The 19,277-nt window shown below is 33.9% G+C and overlaps 1 protein-coding gene across 3 annotated transcripts in view; it reads right to left on the bottom strand.

Annotated features, from left to right (window-relative positions):
• DDX4 (DEAD-box helicase 4) overlaps positions 1 to 19,277 on the bottom strand; it is a 78,762-nt gene that overhangs the window by 6,528 nt on the left and 52,957 nt on the right. For all 3 annotated transcript variants that reach the window (XM_041767252.1, XM_041767254.1, XM_041767253.1), the window contains 8 exons: positions 17,693 to 17,740; positions 17,547 to 17,594; positions 17,186 to 17,328; positions 16,363 to 16,515; positions 14,860 to 15,014; positions 10,718 to 10,847; positions 9,045 to 9,211; positions 5,107 to 5,252 (listed from right to left, as the gene is read on the bottom strand). In XM_041767252.1, the coding sequence (XP_041623186.1) occupies positions 5,107 to 5,252; positions 9,045 to 9,211; positions 10,718 to 10,847; positions 14,860 to 15,014; positions 16,363 to 16,515; positions 17,186 to 17,328; positions 17,547 to 17,594; positions 17,693 to 17,740 (990 nt within the window). The remainder of the gene's footprint in view (positions 1 to 5,106; positions 5,253 to 9,044; positions 9,212 to 10,717; positions 10,848 to 14,859; positions 15,015 to 16,362; positions 16,516 to 17,185; positions 17,329 to 17,546; positions 17,595 to 17,692; positions 17,741 to 19,277) is intronic.

Raw genomic sequence — 19,277 nt, 5'->3', positions numbered from 1 at the left:
ATGTTCAGTCCTGCCTCCAGTTTCTTCTATGAAAAAGAAAAACTATGATTCTAAGTTATATTTAACATGAGTAGTTGAGACTACCAGAGAAGTAATAATTTTTAAAATTTTTTATTTATTTATTTGAAAGAGAAAAAGAGAAAGAGCGAGCATGAGCAGGTGGAGAGGCAGAGACAGACTCCCCACTGAACAAGGAGTGGGTCATGGGGCTCAATCCCCAAACTCTGAGATTATGACCCAAAGGCAGAAGCTTAACTAACTCAGCCATCTAAGTGCCCCTACAGGAGAAGTAATAAAGGAGTAGTTTTTCCTTCAAAGGAGTAGCTCTCAAAATTTTGGTCTATGGCCCCTTTAAATTCTTAAAAAATTATTGACAATCCCAAAGACTTACGATTATGTGGGTTATAACTATTGAAATTTGCCATATTAAAACTTAAAACCAAGAAAAAAATTAAATATTTGTTTAAATGTATTATGCTAAAGTAAATAATTCTTAGTGTAATAATAAAGTTATTTTACTTCATATACCCCATGAGTAGGTCTCAGGGGCCCTGGGGAAGGCTCATTTTGTCTTAAACTGAATTGACGCTTACTCCAGAAAATTTTAAAAAGCACAGTAAAGGACAAAATCTGGAAAATGAGTTTTATTTGTGTTGATTTATACTATGTGAGTCTTTTAAAAAGAGCTATTAAGTATATTAAAACCTTAGCAAAATTCAATCAACTGGGAGGTAACTACTTCTTGATTTACTGTTGATGATTAATACTTATAATATGAAAGGTTATTCTTTCTTTTCCTTCTAATCAGTTTATACAGCAGAGACTGTTCTGACTTTATTATGTTTTTGATTATTTAAAGGAAAAAAGAGCAAAGGTCCCATATTTATGAAAGAGCTACGGTTCTTTACAGTCATGTTGCCTTCTATATTTACTTTTTTTTTTTTTTTAAGATTTCATTTATTTATTCATGAGAGAGGCAGAGACACAGACAGAGGGAGAAGCAGGCTCCATGCAGAGAGCCCGACCCAGAACTCGGAACTCGATCCCAGGTCTCCAGGATCCTGCCCTGGGCTGAAGGCAGCACTAAACCGCTGAGCCACCAGGCTGCCCCTATATTTACTTTTAAATATTTTATTGTCACTTCAATTAAATTGGTAACCAAGTATTGTTTCTCAGGCACCAATGATCCTACACTAATCAAGTATTTAATTCTCCTTTGACAACTCAAATTTTGCCTTTCTAAGAGTACACTCATAAATTCAGAAAAAGAAATACACCCAAACTACCTTTGAGACTTCTCAGAGAACCTAAGGAGGAGCACAAAGTTTTGTTATCTCACCTTATAAAAGAGAGGCTAAAAATAACTAGGCTGGTCTGATGCGTTACTATTTTAAAGTTGCATAGTAAGAGATATCAAATCAAAGAGATATTAAGCTTTCCCTAAGTTAAAAGGTATAGGTAAGATATATACTTTATGGTAATACTTTCAAAATGTATACTTCATGGGAAATCCCTGGAGGTGTATAAATTCCCTTAATATATATATATATTATGTTTGTACCGTCAGGAGAAACACTGAGTAAAACACTTATAAAATAAGTAAAGTTAAAAAAAAAAAAAAAATAAGTAAAGTTTTTCTATATTCACCAGAGGCCTAGAAGTACAGTGTCTAATATAACAACATAATGTTGCTAGTCATCATTTCACTTATTACTTAAGACATTTATATTTGGTTATGACTTTACTTCTTTCTTAATTTGAATCTAGCACCTTCTAGGCTAGTGGTTCTCAAATGGGGATATATCCCAGATTTAATCATAGCATTTTGTAAACATACAGATAACCAGATTCTATTTGACACTTTTTGTGTCAAATATTTACCGGATATTTTTGGTATGAAAAATCAGGCCTACCCATTTTTATAAATCAAATATGACATTTACATACTTCTTTGAAAACAAACTTAATCATCATTAGAGACATTTCTTCTAAAATTTCTTTGGTATGCTAAATATTCCAAAATAACATATTACCTTTATTTTACATGCCAGACAAGCAACCACATTTCCTTATAAGTAGCATTATTTTTATTATGAACCCTCATCAAATCTTCCATATTTAACAATTATCAGTAATAAATTAACCATGATCACTAAGTCTGTCAACTATACACAGTTTTTGTTTTCTTTTGATGTTTTCCGAAAGGCTGTGCTATAAACTAGATAGCACAGTTTGTATCTTCACAAAGGATAGACTCCAGGCCTTGTGGAGAAAAAAAAAAAACTGTATCAGGCACTTCAAACTACCTATATTTCAAAAGAATAGTCTTGGATAGAAGGTTCTATGTTGACATGACTTTAATAACTTTCAGATCCTATCACTGGACAAGCAGAATTTCTAGACTAGTTCAGAAGCAGACAGAATCATGAAGGCATATTGCTAACAGGTGCAATGGAACAAGAATTACATATCACAGGGGGACCTTTAGAAAACAGGAGTTCATTCAAATTTCTATGTACTACAGATATAATTTGACTGAAAGAGTTTCCCAAACTCACTTTCCTATCTAAGCAAATAATAGAGGCTTTTAAAAGGTCAAGGTCAGATTTCTTAAGCAAACTTCCAAAAAGAAGTTAAGTGTGTAATCTTAATAATTATGCAATAGTGTGTGGCTCTAGATTTGCAAGACAAACTCAAAGAGGCCTATATTGTTAATTAACAGTCTTGCTGCATCCATGCAAATAAGCCCGACATAATGAAACAATCTTTCTTGTGATCAAGAATAATCTCTAAGATTGTTGTGATCATGAGAGGAGATATGTCATCAGGAAAAACTGTAAAAAACTTTGAAACAAGCAAAAAAAGATTACTCTCTAGCACATGTTTCATGGTTATACATCTTTTACTGTCTTTTTTCTGTTATACCTCTATTGCAACTGATAGCAATGCCAATGATTCTTATGAATAAAAATACTGATAAAGTTTTCCCCTTAAAAGCAGCTGAATATTGCTTTGTGGTTATTTATCAATTTTATATTTAAGTGTGAATTTATTTGAGCCTTCCTAATAGCCCCCACATACACTTGTTCTCTGAATTCTTCGAACTGGCTGTAACATCTTACTAGTTCTATTAAATCTCTGATAAATGTTCAAATAAAATTAAATTATTAAAAAGGCAGTTGGTTATACTATTATAAAATAATGATACCTATACAATTTAAAGGTGCAGGGGACAGGCTAGCAGATTTAACTTAAAGAGTAGGAAAAATATGTAAAATTTGGGGATGTACTGAATTCTATGCAGATTTTTAAATATATACATATATATATATATATAAACTACAAGAACAATGAACTCTAAACTACAAAACATTTAACAGTTTAAATAATACAGAATATAGCGATAATGCTCATACAATGACCTCAAAGGTTTCTCAAAGGCAAAACTGCACTTCTGAAAAATTATCATTGGGATTATTCTTAAAATTATCTTTATTTCACAATTCACAAATAAAATAATCTTAAGGTTATTATATTAGAAATGTGTTTTAACTCCAGAAAAACTACATATTGCTCATTCCACATATGGAATTTCAATTTACTACTGGGAAAGTTATTTGACCTCTCTGTATTTCAGTGTCATCAATGTTAAAATGTAGTAACAAAACCTACCTCAGAAGGCTGTTTTGAGAATTAAATGAGTTAGCACATGTAAAATGATCAGAACAGTACGTAGCCAATAGAAGTTACCATTTTAATTTTATATGCCCTGTTGGGTATATCACGAAACATGGGATGAAGCAAACCAGTAATATTCCTCAAAGTCAAGATGTCTGGCTTTTAACAAAAAAAAAAGGCTCAGCAAAACCTAAAGGCTAGAAGCCTTTAAAAGTGCTTTCTAAATCAACTTCCTCTTTTTCCCTCTCACTGTCAGAAATTATATAGTTTCCAGCCATCCCTTATTCTTCCATCCCAAAAGCAACATCCAAATTGAAACAATTACGGGCAGCTCTGGTGGCCCAGTGGTTTAGCGCTGCCTTCAGCCTGGGGTGTGATCCTGGAGACCCTGTATTGAGTCCCATGTCAGGCTCCCTGCATGGAGCCTGCTTCTCCCTCTGCCTGTGTCTCTGCCTCTCTCTGTGTCTCTGCCTCCCTCTCTCTCTCTCTCTCTCTCTCTCTGTCTCTCACGAATAAATAAATAAAATATTTTTTAAAAAAATTGAAACAATTACTAAAATGAAAGAGGGGAGAAGGAATGTACAGCATGTAAGTACACTTACTTAGTCTGTGACGTAATAAGAAGATATTAAAATGGTGATATTAGGGGGATCCCTGGGTGGCTCAGTGGTCTAGCGCCTGCCTTTGGCCCAGGGCGTGATCCTGGAGTCCCAGGATCCAGTCCCACATAAGGCTCCCTGAATGGAGCCTGCTTCTCCCTCTGCCTGTGTCTCTCCCTCGCCCTCTCTCTGTGTGTCTCTCATGAATAAATGAATAAAATCTTTAAAAAAAATAAAAATAAAATGGTGATATTAAAAAGTTTTATTTCCAGGCACAAACTAAGTCTATCTCAAACAAAGAAATATGACTTCCTCTAAAAATTGTGTTTTTTGGGGGCGTGGGGGGGGAGAGAAATTTCTCATGGGTATTGTGAAGAAACACAACTACATCTTTAAAGTTCCCTTCAGCTCTAAAATTCATTGAATCTATGTTTATGGAAAGCCTTAGGAAGCAAAAACTGGGAACTGAAAACAAAGAATTCACTTGTGTTGGAGTAAATACAGTTTGATGTAAAGATATATTAGTGGCTTTTTTATTTCTTAAATCAAAAAATATGTATTTCTTATGGAATAGTTTTTAGTCAAATACTGTTTAAGTCTCAGATACTTTCTATTCTTAATCTTTATGAAGAAAAGACTATACTGCTACATAATTTACACAGGAAATTGGATCATAAAATTACTTTTATAAAGAGAGCTTTAGAGAAAGAGCAATGAAAACACAGTTATTCAAGACCTCATACCAAACAATTTTAGAGTAATTTTTCTAAATTGTCATTTTTAAAAAATCAAAACCATAACAAAAAATAATTATATCAATGTAAGATACCTATGTTTCGTAGAATTTCGACAAGTTTTTCTCTTTTTGAGTACTGGCCAACTTGGAGAATGGTCTGCTGAACATCTCTACATGCTCCACCCACTTGTCCAACAGCAACAAACAAATAATTCGACTTTAAAAACTCCCCAGCCAACCTTCAAAGACAAAAGATTATTCCTTATCTTCTTCCATTAATACTTGTTAATATTCACTGAATTTCTGCAAGTGTTACTTCAATATTAGATTGTAACAATTATAATAAGATAAAGTAAGTAACTTATGTCATCCAAGTACTAATTCCAAAGATCAGTATAAAATGTTAAGATTTTATAAAATATTCAATAACTGTTAGTGAAAAAGTTTGCGTCAAATTATGGATACAGTTATTCCAAGTCGATGTGGTAGTCATGCAAAACTATATAAAATGTGTACGTTATAATAAAAAGTATGCTTAAGTATCAGGCTACAACAAACAAGAATTTTTGTTAAAAAACTAAAATGCAAGCCTAGAGCAAAAATTCTGTTCTTCACAAATGCTTCTATGTATGTTACTGCTAAGAGTTTATTTTCTTATAATATTATTTGTTAAATTACTATACTTTGAACAATTATGAGCAAACCAATCCTAGGTCAGTGCTTTTTGTGTCATGACACATATAAAAATGATAATATTTATAGAGCATAACTGAGCAAAAAAGTCAGACAGGAGGTGAAGGGTCCTTGGGCTGATGCTCACTCAAAAGGTTAAGGGTATCAGCATGTAGACACACACATGATTCACTGACAGGAAACAATTAAGGTCTGCTTTAGATCATCTAGAAACATAGGAAAGGGAGAAAGGGAACTGCCAATCAAATAAGATTAGCTTTCTGAGAATAAGGAGGAGGTCTAAATCTATCATCACTCCTCTTCTCTCCCATTTAGCAGTTCCTTACTTTCTTGCTGTCTCCTAAAATATCATAAAAATAGTTCAAACTCATCATTTCCAGAATTTTAATAAATCACTGCTGCTTCTTTTGCATCTGCTCTTACAATAAAAGAAAAAGAAAAGCTTCTTTTTGATATCCCTCCTTCTAGAGTCAAGCACCTTCTCAAGCACAAATCTCAAAATCATCTGCAATTCTTTATCATCCATCATCCTTTTCATTTGATAAAACATTCAGTGAGTATCTGTGGCAGGAACATATGGCGTAAGGTACTGAAAGGACAAAGATGGATATGATGGTCTCTGCCACTGAGATGCTTGCATCAACAGGATAAACAGTTATATAAAAAATAATTACTATATTTTAAAGTGTTTAACGTTTTAATATTTGCATAATCATATATTAAACATTTTAATATTTAATATATTCAATACAATATTTTAGTTTTAATAATTAACATCTACTGAACACATACTATCTTCCCCAAAATGTTCAGTGTTTAAAATAGTTTCACAAATATAAGGGCAGGAGATGGATGAGATGAGGTATATTTAGAAGAATCTTCAAAGTATGAACCTGGATCTGAGCAACAGCAAGTAAGAATGTAGAACGGTGGTGATCAGGGGAAAGCATTCTAAGCAGAAAGAAAGAAGAGGGATCCCTGGGTGGCGCAGCGGTTTGGCGCCTGCCTTTGACCCAGGGCGCGATCCTGGAGACCCGGGATCGAATCCCACGTCAGGCTCCCGGTGCATGGAGCCTGCTTCTCCCTCTGCCTGTGTCTCTGCCTCTCTCTCTCTCTCTGTGACTATCATAAATAAATAAAAATTAAAAAAAAAAGAATTCACTTGCTTTTAAAAAAAAAAAAAAGAAAGAAAGAAGAAACAAGAACAGATAATGAGGAGGGACAGAATTTGGCCTGATTAGCCAACAAGAAATACATGATTCCAAGTAATAAAGTAGCAGATGAAGCAGATTACATCACGTTTAGAGTTTGAAAGCTGGTTAATCTGTGGAGATGTGAAAACACGGTAAGGTTTATTTTGAATAAATGTCTAAAAATCCCAGACTTTATTTTGGAATTACTAACACAAAATTGAGATTAGAGTCAAGGGAGACAGGTTAGAAAGCTAACATGAGCAAAGGAAAACCGAAAAGGACTTAAATTAAAGTGGGAAACAGAGGAGAAATGAACAGTTTTGAAATATTTTAGAGATAACTACCAAAATGACTATTTTTTGGAGGGCAGAAAGTTAAAGCAATGTGAGAAAGGAATCAATACGATTCAAAGGATTCTGGCTTAGAAAGACCATGCTGCCAATAAGGAAAACTGGATAGGAAAGAGGGTACTGAAGAATAGCTTCCACTTTAGACATAATGAACATTAGTTACTGGTAATTCTTCTAAGAAAATACTCTTAAAGAGTTAAGTTCTTAAGTCTGGCACTCAGGAGAGAGATTAGGGACACAAGTAATAAATTTCAGACAGTTACAGAAAGAAACATAAGCCGAAGAAATGGATGCTGCAAAGGTTTAGTCAATATGCACAATGCCAAAAGTGTACTTTCAACACGATAATGAGCAGCCTGTAACATTTAAAAGCAGAGAGTAAAGCAAGTGAGGAGTCCTCAGCTCAGGTCCTCTATTCTGTTTATCATATATCCCCAGGACTTATAATCAAATATGGCTCTCAGAAAGCCCTCAACAAATATTAGTGATGAGAGCAAACATTAGTCACTTTGGCCAATATCCAAATACCTTTCTATTTCAGGGCAAATCAAAACACAGACAGGCAGCAGAATATTACCTGCTATTTAGATAGGTAATTATCTACCCACTATTAATTGTCAAATATGATGATGGAAATGTAGATAACACTTTTCAAATTTAAGACATCATTTAATATAAGAAGCTATTATTTTATGTGCTACTAAAAACAAAAAGTCCTGATAATTCTTCCTTATATAATTTAGACTTTCTCCTCCAAAAAACAGCTTTTTAATATTACAAAAAGACTTTTCATAACATCCCTTAAGTAAACCAAATCAATAGCCAGCCCCCACTATCTGATGACTTGAAAAGTATTGATCCCATGTAACACTGTATCAGACAAGAAGGCAGTTTACAACAAAAGAGATAACTGAGCATGCCCATAACCATAAGGTTGGTTTATAGGTCGTATCATATCACAACACCCAGAAGCTGTCAGCCTCACAGAAAGTGGAATATATTCTTAAAGAACAGCTCAAAGGCCAACTTAGTGTTTCTTTACAAGGACAGCACATCATTCAACAAGGCACAGTGACTTTCAATCAGAAATCTTTTATATCATGCATTTGGTCTGAGAGCCAAGGGGTGCAAGCAAGAGTGGCCCTCTTACCATCCCTCCCAGTGACTCACATAAGAAATCTGTTCCCCACTAAGCTATAGGTATGGAAGTATGGAGGTCGTGGTTCCCCAAGAGAGAAAAGTTCTGTCAGAGTCAAAAGCAGGAGTATTAGTGAATTACAAGCTCAAGCTGCTGTCTGGTCACTTGAGGCACCTTGTGGCCAAGGGAGCAGCAAGCAGGAAGAAGAGTCACAATTCTAGAAAGGGTGTGTCATCCTAATCTGAGAATTCACCAAGCCATAGAGTATATATAGTAAGATACTCAATACATGTCAACAATTGGTACGTGAATTTTCTTAAAAAGGCCCAATTCTCCCAAGCTCTATGATTTTGAAGAGAAGGCATAAATATAAAAATAACTTCCTTTAGTAAGCACTAATTAAATCCTAGGTAGGTGCTGTGTAATCACACACACATACACATTTTAATAAAATGTGACACTAATGGACAGCCAGAGATAAGGGCAAAAAACAATGAAAAATATAGTACATTTTTTAGGATACATCCACTTTTTAAAACTATGTTAAAATCTTAAAGTAAAAAAAAAGCTCTTAAAAACAATATATTTGAATTGCTTTTCCTTTCACTAAACCATTTATATACAAAACAATTATTTTTAAGAAGAAAAAAATGTCACCTTTGAATTTCTTCTGGAAAAGTTGCACTAAACATAAGGGTTTGACGTTGTTCCTTTGATGGCATTCCAGGGCAGGAAATTAACTTTTTCATTTCTGGTCCAAAACCCATATCCAGCATGCGATCAGCTTCATCCAAAACTAAGTATTTGACTTGTCTGAGACCAATCTTTAAGAATATTTGCAAGAGTTAGAGCAGAAAATGCATACTAGTCAATATATTAAACTACAATGTTCTCGACCATTCCAACTACTAATTTATTCATAGGCATGAAGATTAGAAATCAATGCATAAAATGAGAACCGTTATGCTTAGATAACAACAGTACTCTTAATCTCAGTATTGATGAATCTTTGATCTTCACTAACATGTTAGCCATTAGCCATATGTAACTATTAAGTACTTGAACCATAGCTAGTATGCCTAAAGAACAATTTAAAAAAAAAAAAAAGAACAATTTTTTATTTTATATCATTTTAAAATTTGTATAGCCACATGTGGCTACTACCATACTAGACTACATAGATAATAGATCTTATTATCTGATAAAGTCAGACTTGAAATTTCCTAACAGCAAGACATATTCAAATGTCTTTTAAGTGGTAAATTAAGCTCTAACACTTAAACTCTTCATAAATTCTCCATTTCTCAAAAAAAATTCTCCATTTCTCTAATCACTTAGGAACAAATGAAAAACTTCTGTCACTTGTGCATGAACACTTATTACTAGAAAGAGAAGGAGACATTTTCAAGGAAAACAAATTAATTTGGCACAACCATGTAAAGTTATCTAGTGAGAAATCAAGGTGAATTTCTCTGGATAGTCTGAATAAGTATTCTAGGAAAACTGCTTTTATGAAGACAGACCATGTTTTGAGTAATCTCTTTAGAGAAGAGCCTTAAAAAAAGCAAATGAGGTTCATCAAAGTACGTAAAGCACTGATTTAATGAATAGGTATATGAATACCTAAAATAAGTACATAAGCCTAAAATGTCTTTTTAAAGACTCAGAAGTTTAATAATCCTGGCTAACATCATTCCTGGGCTTTAACAGTAGACAAAACTGCTAATACCACCAGGCTTTCTTTCAGGAAGAAAACATATCACAACTTATATGAAACTATATAGAATCATTTACTCCATTTTTCCTAGTGTGGTGGAGTATAAGATACCAACCTGAGTCAGATCCAGATTCTAATCCTAGCTCTACTGCTAGAGGTACCTGAGGGACTTCAAATAAATTATATAATATCACTCATTGTCTTCTCAAATACAAAAATAGGAAATACCATTTATCTCCTATTGGAATTATTTTAAGAATTATGTTAGAATGCATTCAAAGAGTGGTTCCTGGGTGGTGCAGTTGATTAAGCATCCAGCTCTTGGTTTTTGCTCAGCTCATGGATTCAGGTTTGTGAGATGAAGCCCCTTGCCCAGCGTAGAGTCTGCTTAAGACTGTCTTTCCCTCTCCTTCTGCCCCTCCCATCCCATGCTCATGCTCTCTCTAAAATAAATAAATCTTTAAAAAAAAAAAAGAAATACATTCAAAGAATCTGATAGAGGTTAACATAAATTGTGCTCTAATAAATATATCTCTCTTTGCATCATTCTTTCCTGTCCCATACAAAAAAATTATTAATCAATCCATAATTTTATTACTTGTATAAGGCCTACCTTTTCTTTACCTATGATATCCATCAGTCTCCCAGGAGTAGCGCACAATATATTACAGCCTTGTACTATTTGTCGAATTGAATACCCCAACTGGGTTCCTCCATATATAACAACAGCTCTTACACAGGTCCTATTAACAAGAAAAATTCATGTTATTTTCTAGTTATGTGAAAATTATATATTTGTTTCTAACAAAATATGAAAACAAATCTATTAAAGTAAAAAACGAATACATTCAAGTATCTAAAAAATTAAATTATTCCTCGGAAGAAGCTGACAAGCAAATGATAAATGATGGAAAAAAAAAAAAAACCTAAAATCTATCCAATAAAGGGCTCTTCAAAAACAATAGTAAACACCAATACCACCCACATACAAATTGGTCAAAGACATTAACAAGTGGTTAATAAAAAATACAAATGGCTTTTAAACATTTGTTTAAAGTCAACATTACTTTAAAAATGAAGACAAATGAAGACTAACACATTTTTCCTGAACTGTAGTAATGTCATGTTAACCATGGTGTGGGAAAAGCGGCACTCAAATGGATAAACTGAAACAGGCTCTTTCACAATTTTAATCTCTTTTAAACTTTAAAAACTTATCAGTATGCCGAGGTGGCTCACTGGTTGAGCATCTGCCTTCAGCTCAGGTTGTGATCCCAGGTCCTAAGATTGAGTCCCACATCGGGCTCCCTGCAGGAAGCCTGCTTCTGCCTCTATGTCTCTGCCTCTCTTTCTGTGTCTCTCATGAATAAATAAATAAAATCCTTTGTAAAAGAAAATAAAATTTAAAAACTTCTCTGTCCCAATAAACTCATACGTATGAATTTACCATTCAGATATATCCCCACGAAGGAGAAGGCTGACTTTACAGTAATATTCCCTGCCATCTTTATTTATAGCATCAAGAGACTGAAGATTGTCTAATAATAGAAAAACTCTAATTATAGTCCACTCATCCAAAGGGATACCATGCATTCATAAAAAGAAAAGGGGTATAGTTCCAGATTAAGCATTATCTCCAATATTTACTATCGAAAAAAATAACAATAGCTTAGTATGCTACCATCTGCTAAGAAGAGTATTAAAGTGCATACATGTGTACCAGCTATTTCTACACTAAATCACACAAAATTATAAAGAGTTCACTTTAAAGAAGAGAATTAAATAAGTGAAGGGAAAAGAGTACAGGACAATTTTATGGTTTTTTTTTTTAAGTTTATTTATTTATTTAAGTAATCTCTACACCCAACATGGGGCTCGAGCTTTTGACACTGAGATCAAGAATTGTATGCTTGGGGATCGTGGGTGGCTTAGTTGGCTACATGGCCAACTTGTAATCTGGCTCAGATTATGATCTCATGGGTTGTGAGATCAAGCCCTACATCAGGCTTGCATTGAGCGTGGAGTCTGCCTGAGATTCTCTCTCCCCCTCCACCTCTGCCCCTCTCCCCTCTACTGTACACTAGCATGTGTGTGCTCACTCTCTCTCAAGTGAATAAATAAATCTTTAAAAAAAAAAGTTGCATGCTCCACTGAATGAGTCAGCCAGGGACCCCCAAAACTTTCTGTTTATTAAATAAACTCATTATTCTAAAAGAATTCTTTGAAAAAAAAAAAGAATTCTTTCTTTTCTCCCATTGCTAGGCCTAAATAAGGTAGTACATATAAAATACTTGTAGCTTCGCAAATGCTAAGGCTTCAATAACTTAGTTATTACCATTATTATTCTAAGGATACCATAACTTAACTAGGTCTTGAATGATAGACATTTTGATACTTTTCAGTCTTCTGCCACATTACAACAAATTTCCATGTACAAATATTCATTTTGTGCATACATATTATTTGAACTTACCATGCACATGTTTTCATTTCTTTTAAAATATGGTATTTTTTTTTACTTGATTTAAAAGCCTAAAAGCAACATAGTACACAAGGACTATCAAGAAAAAACACTGGCTGAAGCAATACATATCATCCACCTTTTCCAAAAAAGTCTGTTAAGCTTGACATTAGATTTTTAATAACTTTAGTTTTTCTTCTCATTTTAAAATAAACTGATTCTAACTTGGTGATGGGCACTAAGGAGGGCACATGATGGGATGAGCACTGGGTGTTATACTATATCTTGGCAAATTGAATTTAAATATTTTTTAATAATATATAAAGTAAAATAAAATAAACTGATTCAAGGGGCACCTGAGTGGCTCAGTTGAGTATCCAACTTTTGACCTCACTTCATGTCTTGATCTCAAAGTCATGAGTTCAAGCTGTCATAATGGGCTCCAAATAAAATAAAACAGATTCACAGAAAATAAAATGTAAACAATTTCTACATAGAAAACTCTAAAGAAAAAACTGCGAAAACATTAAGATGCTATCAGATAAAGTGGTAAATAACAATGTTTAATTAACAAAGAAAAATTTATTAAGCATTCCAAAAGTAGTTCAACTCTTAATAATCAAATAAATGAAAAAAAATGAAGATGCTGTGGTGGTTTTAAAATATATACACGAAGTTCTTCCATATTCTTTCCTTTCTTCAAATATATATCCTCTCTTTCCCCTTAAGGGTGTGGAAGGCTGGCTTCATAGGTGTGCAACCTGTGCAGTCACGTAGGGTCCCAAGATAAGAAGAGCCCTTAGCTTGATTTAATGCTTTAATTCTTATGAATTTTAAGTCCAGAATGGACTCTGCATTTTCATTTTGCACTGGTTCCAGCAAGTGACATAGGTAATCCTGAGTATGGGGTAGACTTAGTAATTTGCTGAGTGATGAACACAATATGGCAGAAGTGACTGAGACTGTCTTATAAGAGCCACTTATAGCTTCCTCCTTGCTCTTTCTCATTCATTCTCTAAGCAAGCCAGCTGTCACTTCCTAAGGACAACCAAGGATCCTTATAGGAGAGGTACAGTCAAGCCTTCAGATGACTACAACTGTGGCTGGTACCTTGTCTGCAGTCTCATGAGAGACCTCAAGCAAAAGCACTCAGCTAAACTGTTTCCCAATTCCTAATCCCCAGTAACTATTAGGTAATATTTATCATTTTGAGCAACTAGGTTTTAGGTAATTTATTAGGCAGCAATAGATAACATAATACAAAATGTTGGCAAAATGTGTAGTGAAATTGGCATTCTTTTTTTTTTTATTCTTTTTTTTTTTTTTAATTTTTTTATTTATTTATGATAGGCACACAGTGAGAGAAAGAGAGGCAGAGACACAGGCAGAGGGAGAAGCAGGCTCCATGCACCGGGAGCCCGACGTGGGATTCGATCCCGGGTCTCCAGGATCGCGCCCTGGGCCAAAGGCAAGCACCAAACCGCTGTGCCACCCAGGGATCCCTGAAATTGGCATTCTTATATACTGATAGAAAGGTATATGTTGGTGAAAGTTTTGAGTTCATATCCTTTAACATTAAACTTTTAAAAACCTACTCTAAGGAAATACCTAAAACATAAAAATAGAGTTTATTTAGCCAGCTATTCATTATAATTTTATTTCTAGTAGGTCCCAAACTGGAAACCTAAATGCCACAAAAGAGAGAAATAAAATACACACACATAAACAATCTTAAAATGATAAAAAATTTGGGTGATTATAAGCCTTTTATATATCACGAAGTTGTATGTAAACATTATTATTAGGAACACCCAAAATGCATTATACATACATTCAAAATACTGGAAAATATGCCACCAAAATGTTCGCTACTTTATCAACCTTCTATTACCATTGATTTTTTTTTTAAGATTGTATTTATTTATTCATGAGAGACACAGAGAGAGAGAGGCAGAGACACAGGCAGAGGGAGAAGCAGGTTCCATGCACAAGCCCAATGTGGGACTCAATCCCAGGACCACAGGATCACGCTATGAACCAAAGGCAGATGCTTAACCGCTGAGCCATGCAGGCATTCCTACCACTGATTTTTAATATGCATATTTATTTTTTAAATATAAGCATGTTTCTTTTAACAATAAAAATAAATAGGGAATTCCATAAAGAAGACTATGAAGAAGTACACTTAAATCAGGTAACACTAATTACACGACTACACTGAGTTCTTCCCAAAATATGTGAAAAAAAATCGCTACAGAAAAACTTGTTTTGAGTGGCATTCCAGATGTACATACCCAAAAGAAAATTTTCTGGCTTCCAGATAAATCTGATTGATCAATTCTCGAGTTGGTGCTACAATAATACACTCTGGTTCCTGCAGCTCTTTAAAACGACTGGCTGTTATTCCATCACGCATCATATGTGCCAAAATTGGCAAGAGAAAAGCTGCCTAGAAGTTGAATTATATAATTTACAAATTTTTTAATACATCATCCTTCTCCCTGTAGAAGTAAATGTATTCCTTACTCCCTTACAGCCTCTATATTCTTCTTCCACCTTGCTAATAAATTTAAAATGAGAGAGGAAAACAATTTTTATTTCAGTGAATATTTAACACTTTAGCTTTTATGCTCACATCATACAATATAAAATGACAGGTATTTTTCCATTAATTGAAAACCACATCATACCCACCAATTCTAAATAATTAACTTTAACTTATTTACAGAGGATAATGTACACATAACCTGATACAAATCACTGCACTTAGCAATTATTCTAAATGAATTCCTTTTGGAGTAGAGATAAAATTCTCAGACTTCCTGCCAAAAGTGGTACACAAACAACAAAAATTGGGAAATCAATCATTTGGATTACCCACGCTTAGTCAAGTTACTGTGGCAAAAGAAATTTTGTGCTACAGTTTTTCTCATTAAGCAAATTAGACACTAAAATCTACCTCCAAAATCATGTGTAAGTCATACATCAGCTGCTGTATTATACAACTCATTTATTATCCCTTCAACTCTACTACAGAGGCTGATTAAAACCAAAAGAGCATGAACTACAGTTCTATGATTCAGAAAAGACAGTCTGTCGTTAAGACTCATCTCAAGAACCCTACTTAACAGACAGATTCCAGAGGTAAGTCCTAAGAGCAACCTGATCTCATCAGTCTTTTAGATAGCATAACCTGAAGTTACTTCATATTAAAGACCAGGTACAATGCATATTGCTATTTCTCATTCTTTTGACTCCAAAATTTTATCCACTTTATTATGTAACTTATTTTCTCTCTTTCTCCGCATTTCATAACCTCTGGTGCTTTGACCCTCAATCATTTTTTTTGAGGGGGGGAGGGGCAAAGACGGAGAGAGAGAACTCCAAGCAGGCTCCACGCCCAACACAGAGTCCAGTGAGGGGGCTCAATCTCATAACCTTGAGATCATGACCTGAGTTAAAATCAAAACTCAGACACTTAACCAACTGAGCCACCCAGGCACCCCTCAATTGTCTGGTTTTAGATACTACCATGTTCCAGAAGGAGTTGTCTTAAAACAGACTAAACATCTATGAACTTCAACATTGCTCCAGAAACAATTCAAAATTCTTTTTTCAGAAGTACACAAACCCCAATAAAACCAGAATTCAGAAGCAAAAATCAGTATGACACAGGACATCAAAATCATCAGCCTTCCATCCAACAAAAAATATTCAAACTACTTCATAAGAACTAAAGTCCAAAAACTGCTAATAGTTTAATTATGGGGCAGAATACATGTGGGAAAAGGACTTACAGTCTTTCCAGATCCTGTCTGAGCACAAGCCATCAAATCTCGTCCTGCTAATATAATAGGAATACTGTATTTTTGCACAGGAGTAAGCTTAGTATAACCAGCTTTAGCAATGTTGTTATTCAGTGTCTGACAGAGATTAGCTTCCTCAAAAGTCTAAAACAAAAAGGGGAGGAATATGATTAAATTCCATATATCCTATGCAGATCATTCCATAAACTTCTTTCATTTGAGTTAGTCTCAAGTTTTTGTTAATTCCACTTTATCTACTAAAGTTACTTTACCAATACGCCCCTGCACAAAAGTACTATCTAGAGCCTGTATACTATTTCTTGATGGAATTAAAGAATATTCTCTGTAGATACTAGTTCTAAAGACATTTTTTTCTGGCCTCCTAAAACCTGTGAAATACAAACACAATGATCATTAACCAGAGAGAACTGAAGGCACCAACCAACTCCTTAGAATATCATTCTCCTAAAAAAAAAAAAAAAAAAAAAAAAAAAAAAAAGAATATCATTCTCCTAAGGGAGACTTTTCTTATATACTTAGGAAGCAGAAATCTTCAATCTCTAGGAAAAACACCCTTCTTAGTAAATTTAAAGGAAGTTCTCTTACTAGTTTGGGAATGTGGGATGAAATTTAATACTCTTTCAACATAGCCCTTAATTCCATAAGTAATACATGGTAGATATGTCTCAATTTTTAACCTAAACCATTATATGTGAAAAATGAAATTTTTGTATTAATATCAACTTACCAAAATATACTATATATTTTATACATAAAGTTTGCAATATATTCAATACATAATTATTATACTGACCAGAATTGCTGGTGGTGCATCATGTCCAGATACTTCTACAAGAATAGTATCATATTTGTCAAAGTTTATGCCTGTCTGATAATGTGCAAAGATGGAGTCCTCATCCTCAGGTGGAGGAGGTGGTATGTAGGTAACCTTTGGTCCTTAGAATTCAAATAAAAGATAGAGCTTACATTACAAGGATCAGAAGAAAATTAAGAGGGAAAACAAAACCTGAAAATCAAATTTTAAATACTGAAGAACTTCTCAATGTTTACCATTAAAGTTTTCACTTCAAATAAAAAGGTTAACTCTGTTCTTATTTTTCATTTTTATTATAATGCAACAGACGTTCATGTGGTTCACACAAAAATTAATATACCTTGAGTGTCACCACTTTCTCCTCCTTCAGCTTCTGATTTCCAAGAATCTTAAAGGGAATCAAACCAGAGATAAATATATTTTTATTTGAGGAGTGAAAGAACTTTCACTATAAAAATCAAATACCTTATCTAAAATAAAACTTACTTTTTCCAGAGCTTGTTATTACTTCTTCATTTAAACCTTTGTAACCACCTAATTAAAGAAATCCATATTGACAATTAATCAAGATACAAGGCTGTGCACCTCTTTATTTTCATTGCTTATCTTCAAAGAGAACAAGTTCTAAAAATGGACATTTTTAAAGTCCTTCATACAAATAAGACAATTAAGACAGAATTCTTAACTATTTTAAGTTTCTTTAATATTCAAAATGCTGATTTTATGTAAATTATACTGTTTCATACTACTAGTTTTTACTTAAACTGCTCTGTCCCTTTCCTCATTTCTATATTCCTCAGCAAAGAAATGCATTTTTTTTAAATGAACTAAAAGTCCATCTGTATTGGGTATCCCCACCACCATTCCCAGGCTGTATGATTCAGCAGGACTCAGAATAGTCATACGCACAGCTATGATTTATTACAGTGAAAGCAAAGGAGAACCAGCATGAGGCAAAGTCCAGAGTTAACTAGACACAAGTTTCCAAGAATCCTCTCCCACTGGTGTCATACAGGATACACTTAATTTCCCAAGAAACAAGTTGTGACAACATGTTAAAAATGTTGCCCACCTGAGAAGCTCATTAGAGACACAGTACTCATGGTTTTTATTAGAGGTTGAAAATGTAGACTTTTTCTGGTTGGCACATACTAATATTCCACACTCCTGAATGAAAAGCAAGTATTAAAACTACATTGTTGTACAAATACTCCAGACACAGTAAGCCACTCTTAAAACTAGTTGGGTGATGAGAACCCTTCCCAAATCCAATTTCCCAGATGCCAAGCAAAAAACAACCTTTTAAGCAGGACATTAGAAGAATAGCAGTCAGCCCTGTCACGTTAACTCTTTTCCATATACTACCTTCATGGTTTTAGATAACTAGTTATCTATTAAAGTCACTTTCTGGCATTATGACAGAAAAGAGTAAGGACTGCATTCTATTTGAAAATCTAACTGGATATATTTTTACATGCAAGCTCTCTAACTTCCTTGTCCTGAACATCCACAGGTCTTGAAATCCTTTTCCCAACAAGATTTGAGCATTTGTAGATACAGTTTAACTAGCCATTAATAACCTCCTTCTATAATGAAGAATCTAAGAATCAAGGGGAGAAATAAAGACAGTTCCAGGGAGTCATCTATTTGAATCCTCTCAGACTACTAAAGATCACTGAGGATTTTTCAGAGACATCAAACAAGTTTTATTATTTTCCTAGTCTGGAAAGCATTTTAACTTTTATATTATGAAATCTAAACATTTGTAACTCTGAAAAAAATTTTCATAGTACGAAATCATGTATACTGAAACTTTATGCCTTATGCCAAATTAAATAACTATCTCATGAAAAAGCATTGTTTTATTATAAGAACGTGTACATATAGACATATTTCAATCTTCAACATCTGGACAGTATCCCGTTTTATGGTTATATTATTTATTAAACCACTATTTGTCAATGAATTTTGGTTGCTTTTCAGGTTTTATTTATTATAAATGAAGCTTCGGTGAACAACACCCTTGTGCATACATTGAGCAAATACATCTATGGTATATAATTCCTATAAT

Source organism: Vulpes lagopus, chromosome 8 (assembly GCF_018345385.1).
Source record: "Vulpes lagopus strain Blue_001 chromosome 8, ASM1834538v1, whole genome shotgun sequence".
Taxonomy (NCBI): domain Eukaryota; kingdom Metazoa; phylum Chordata; class Mammalia; order Carnivora; family Canidae; genus Vulpes; species Vulpes lagopus.
Note: the sequence above shows the minus strand (reverse complement) of the source record. Positions and strands in the feature narration are given on the sequence as shown.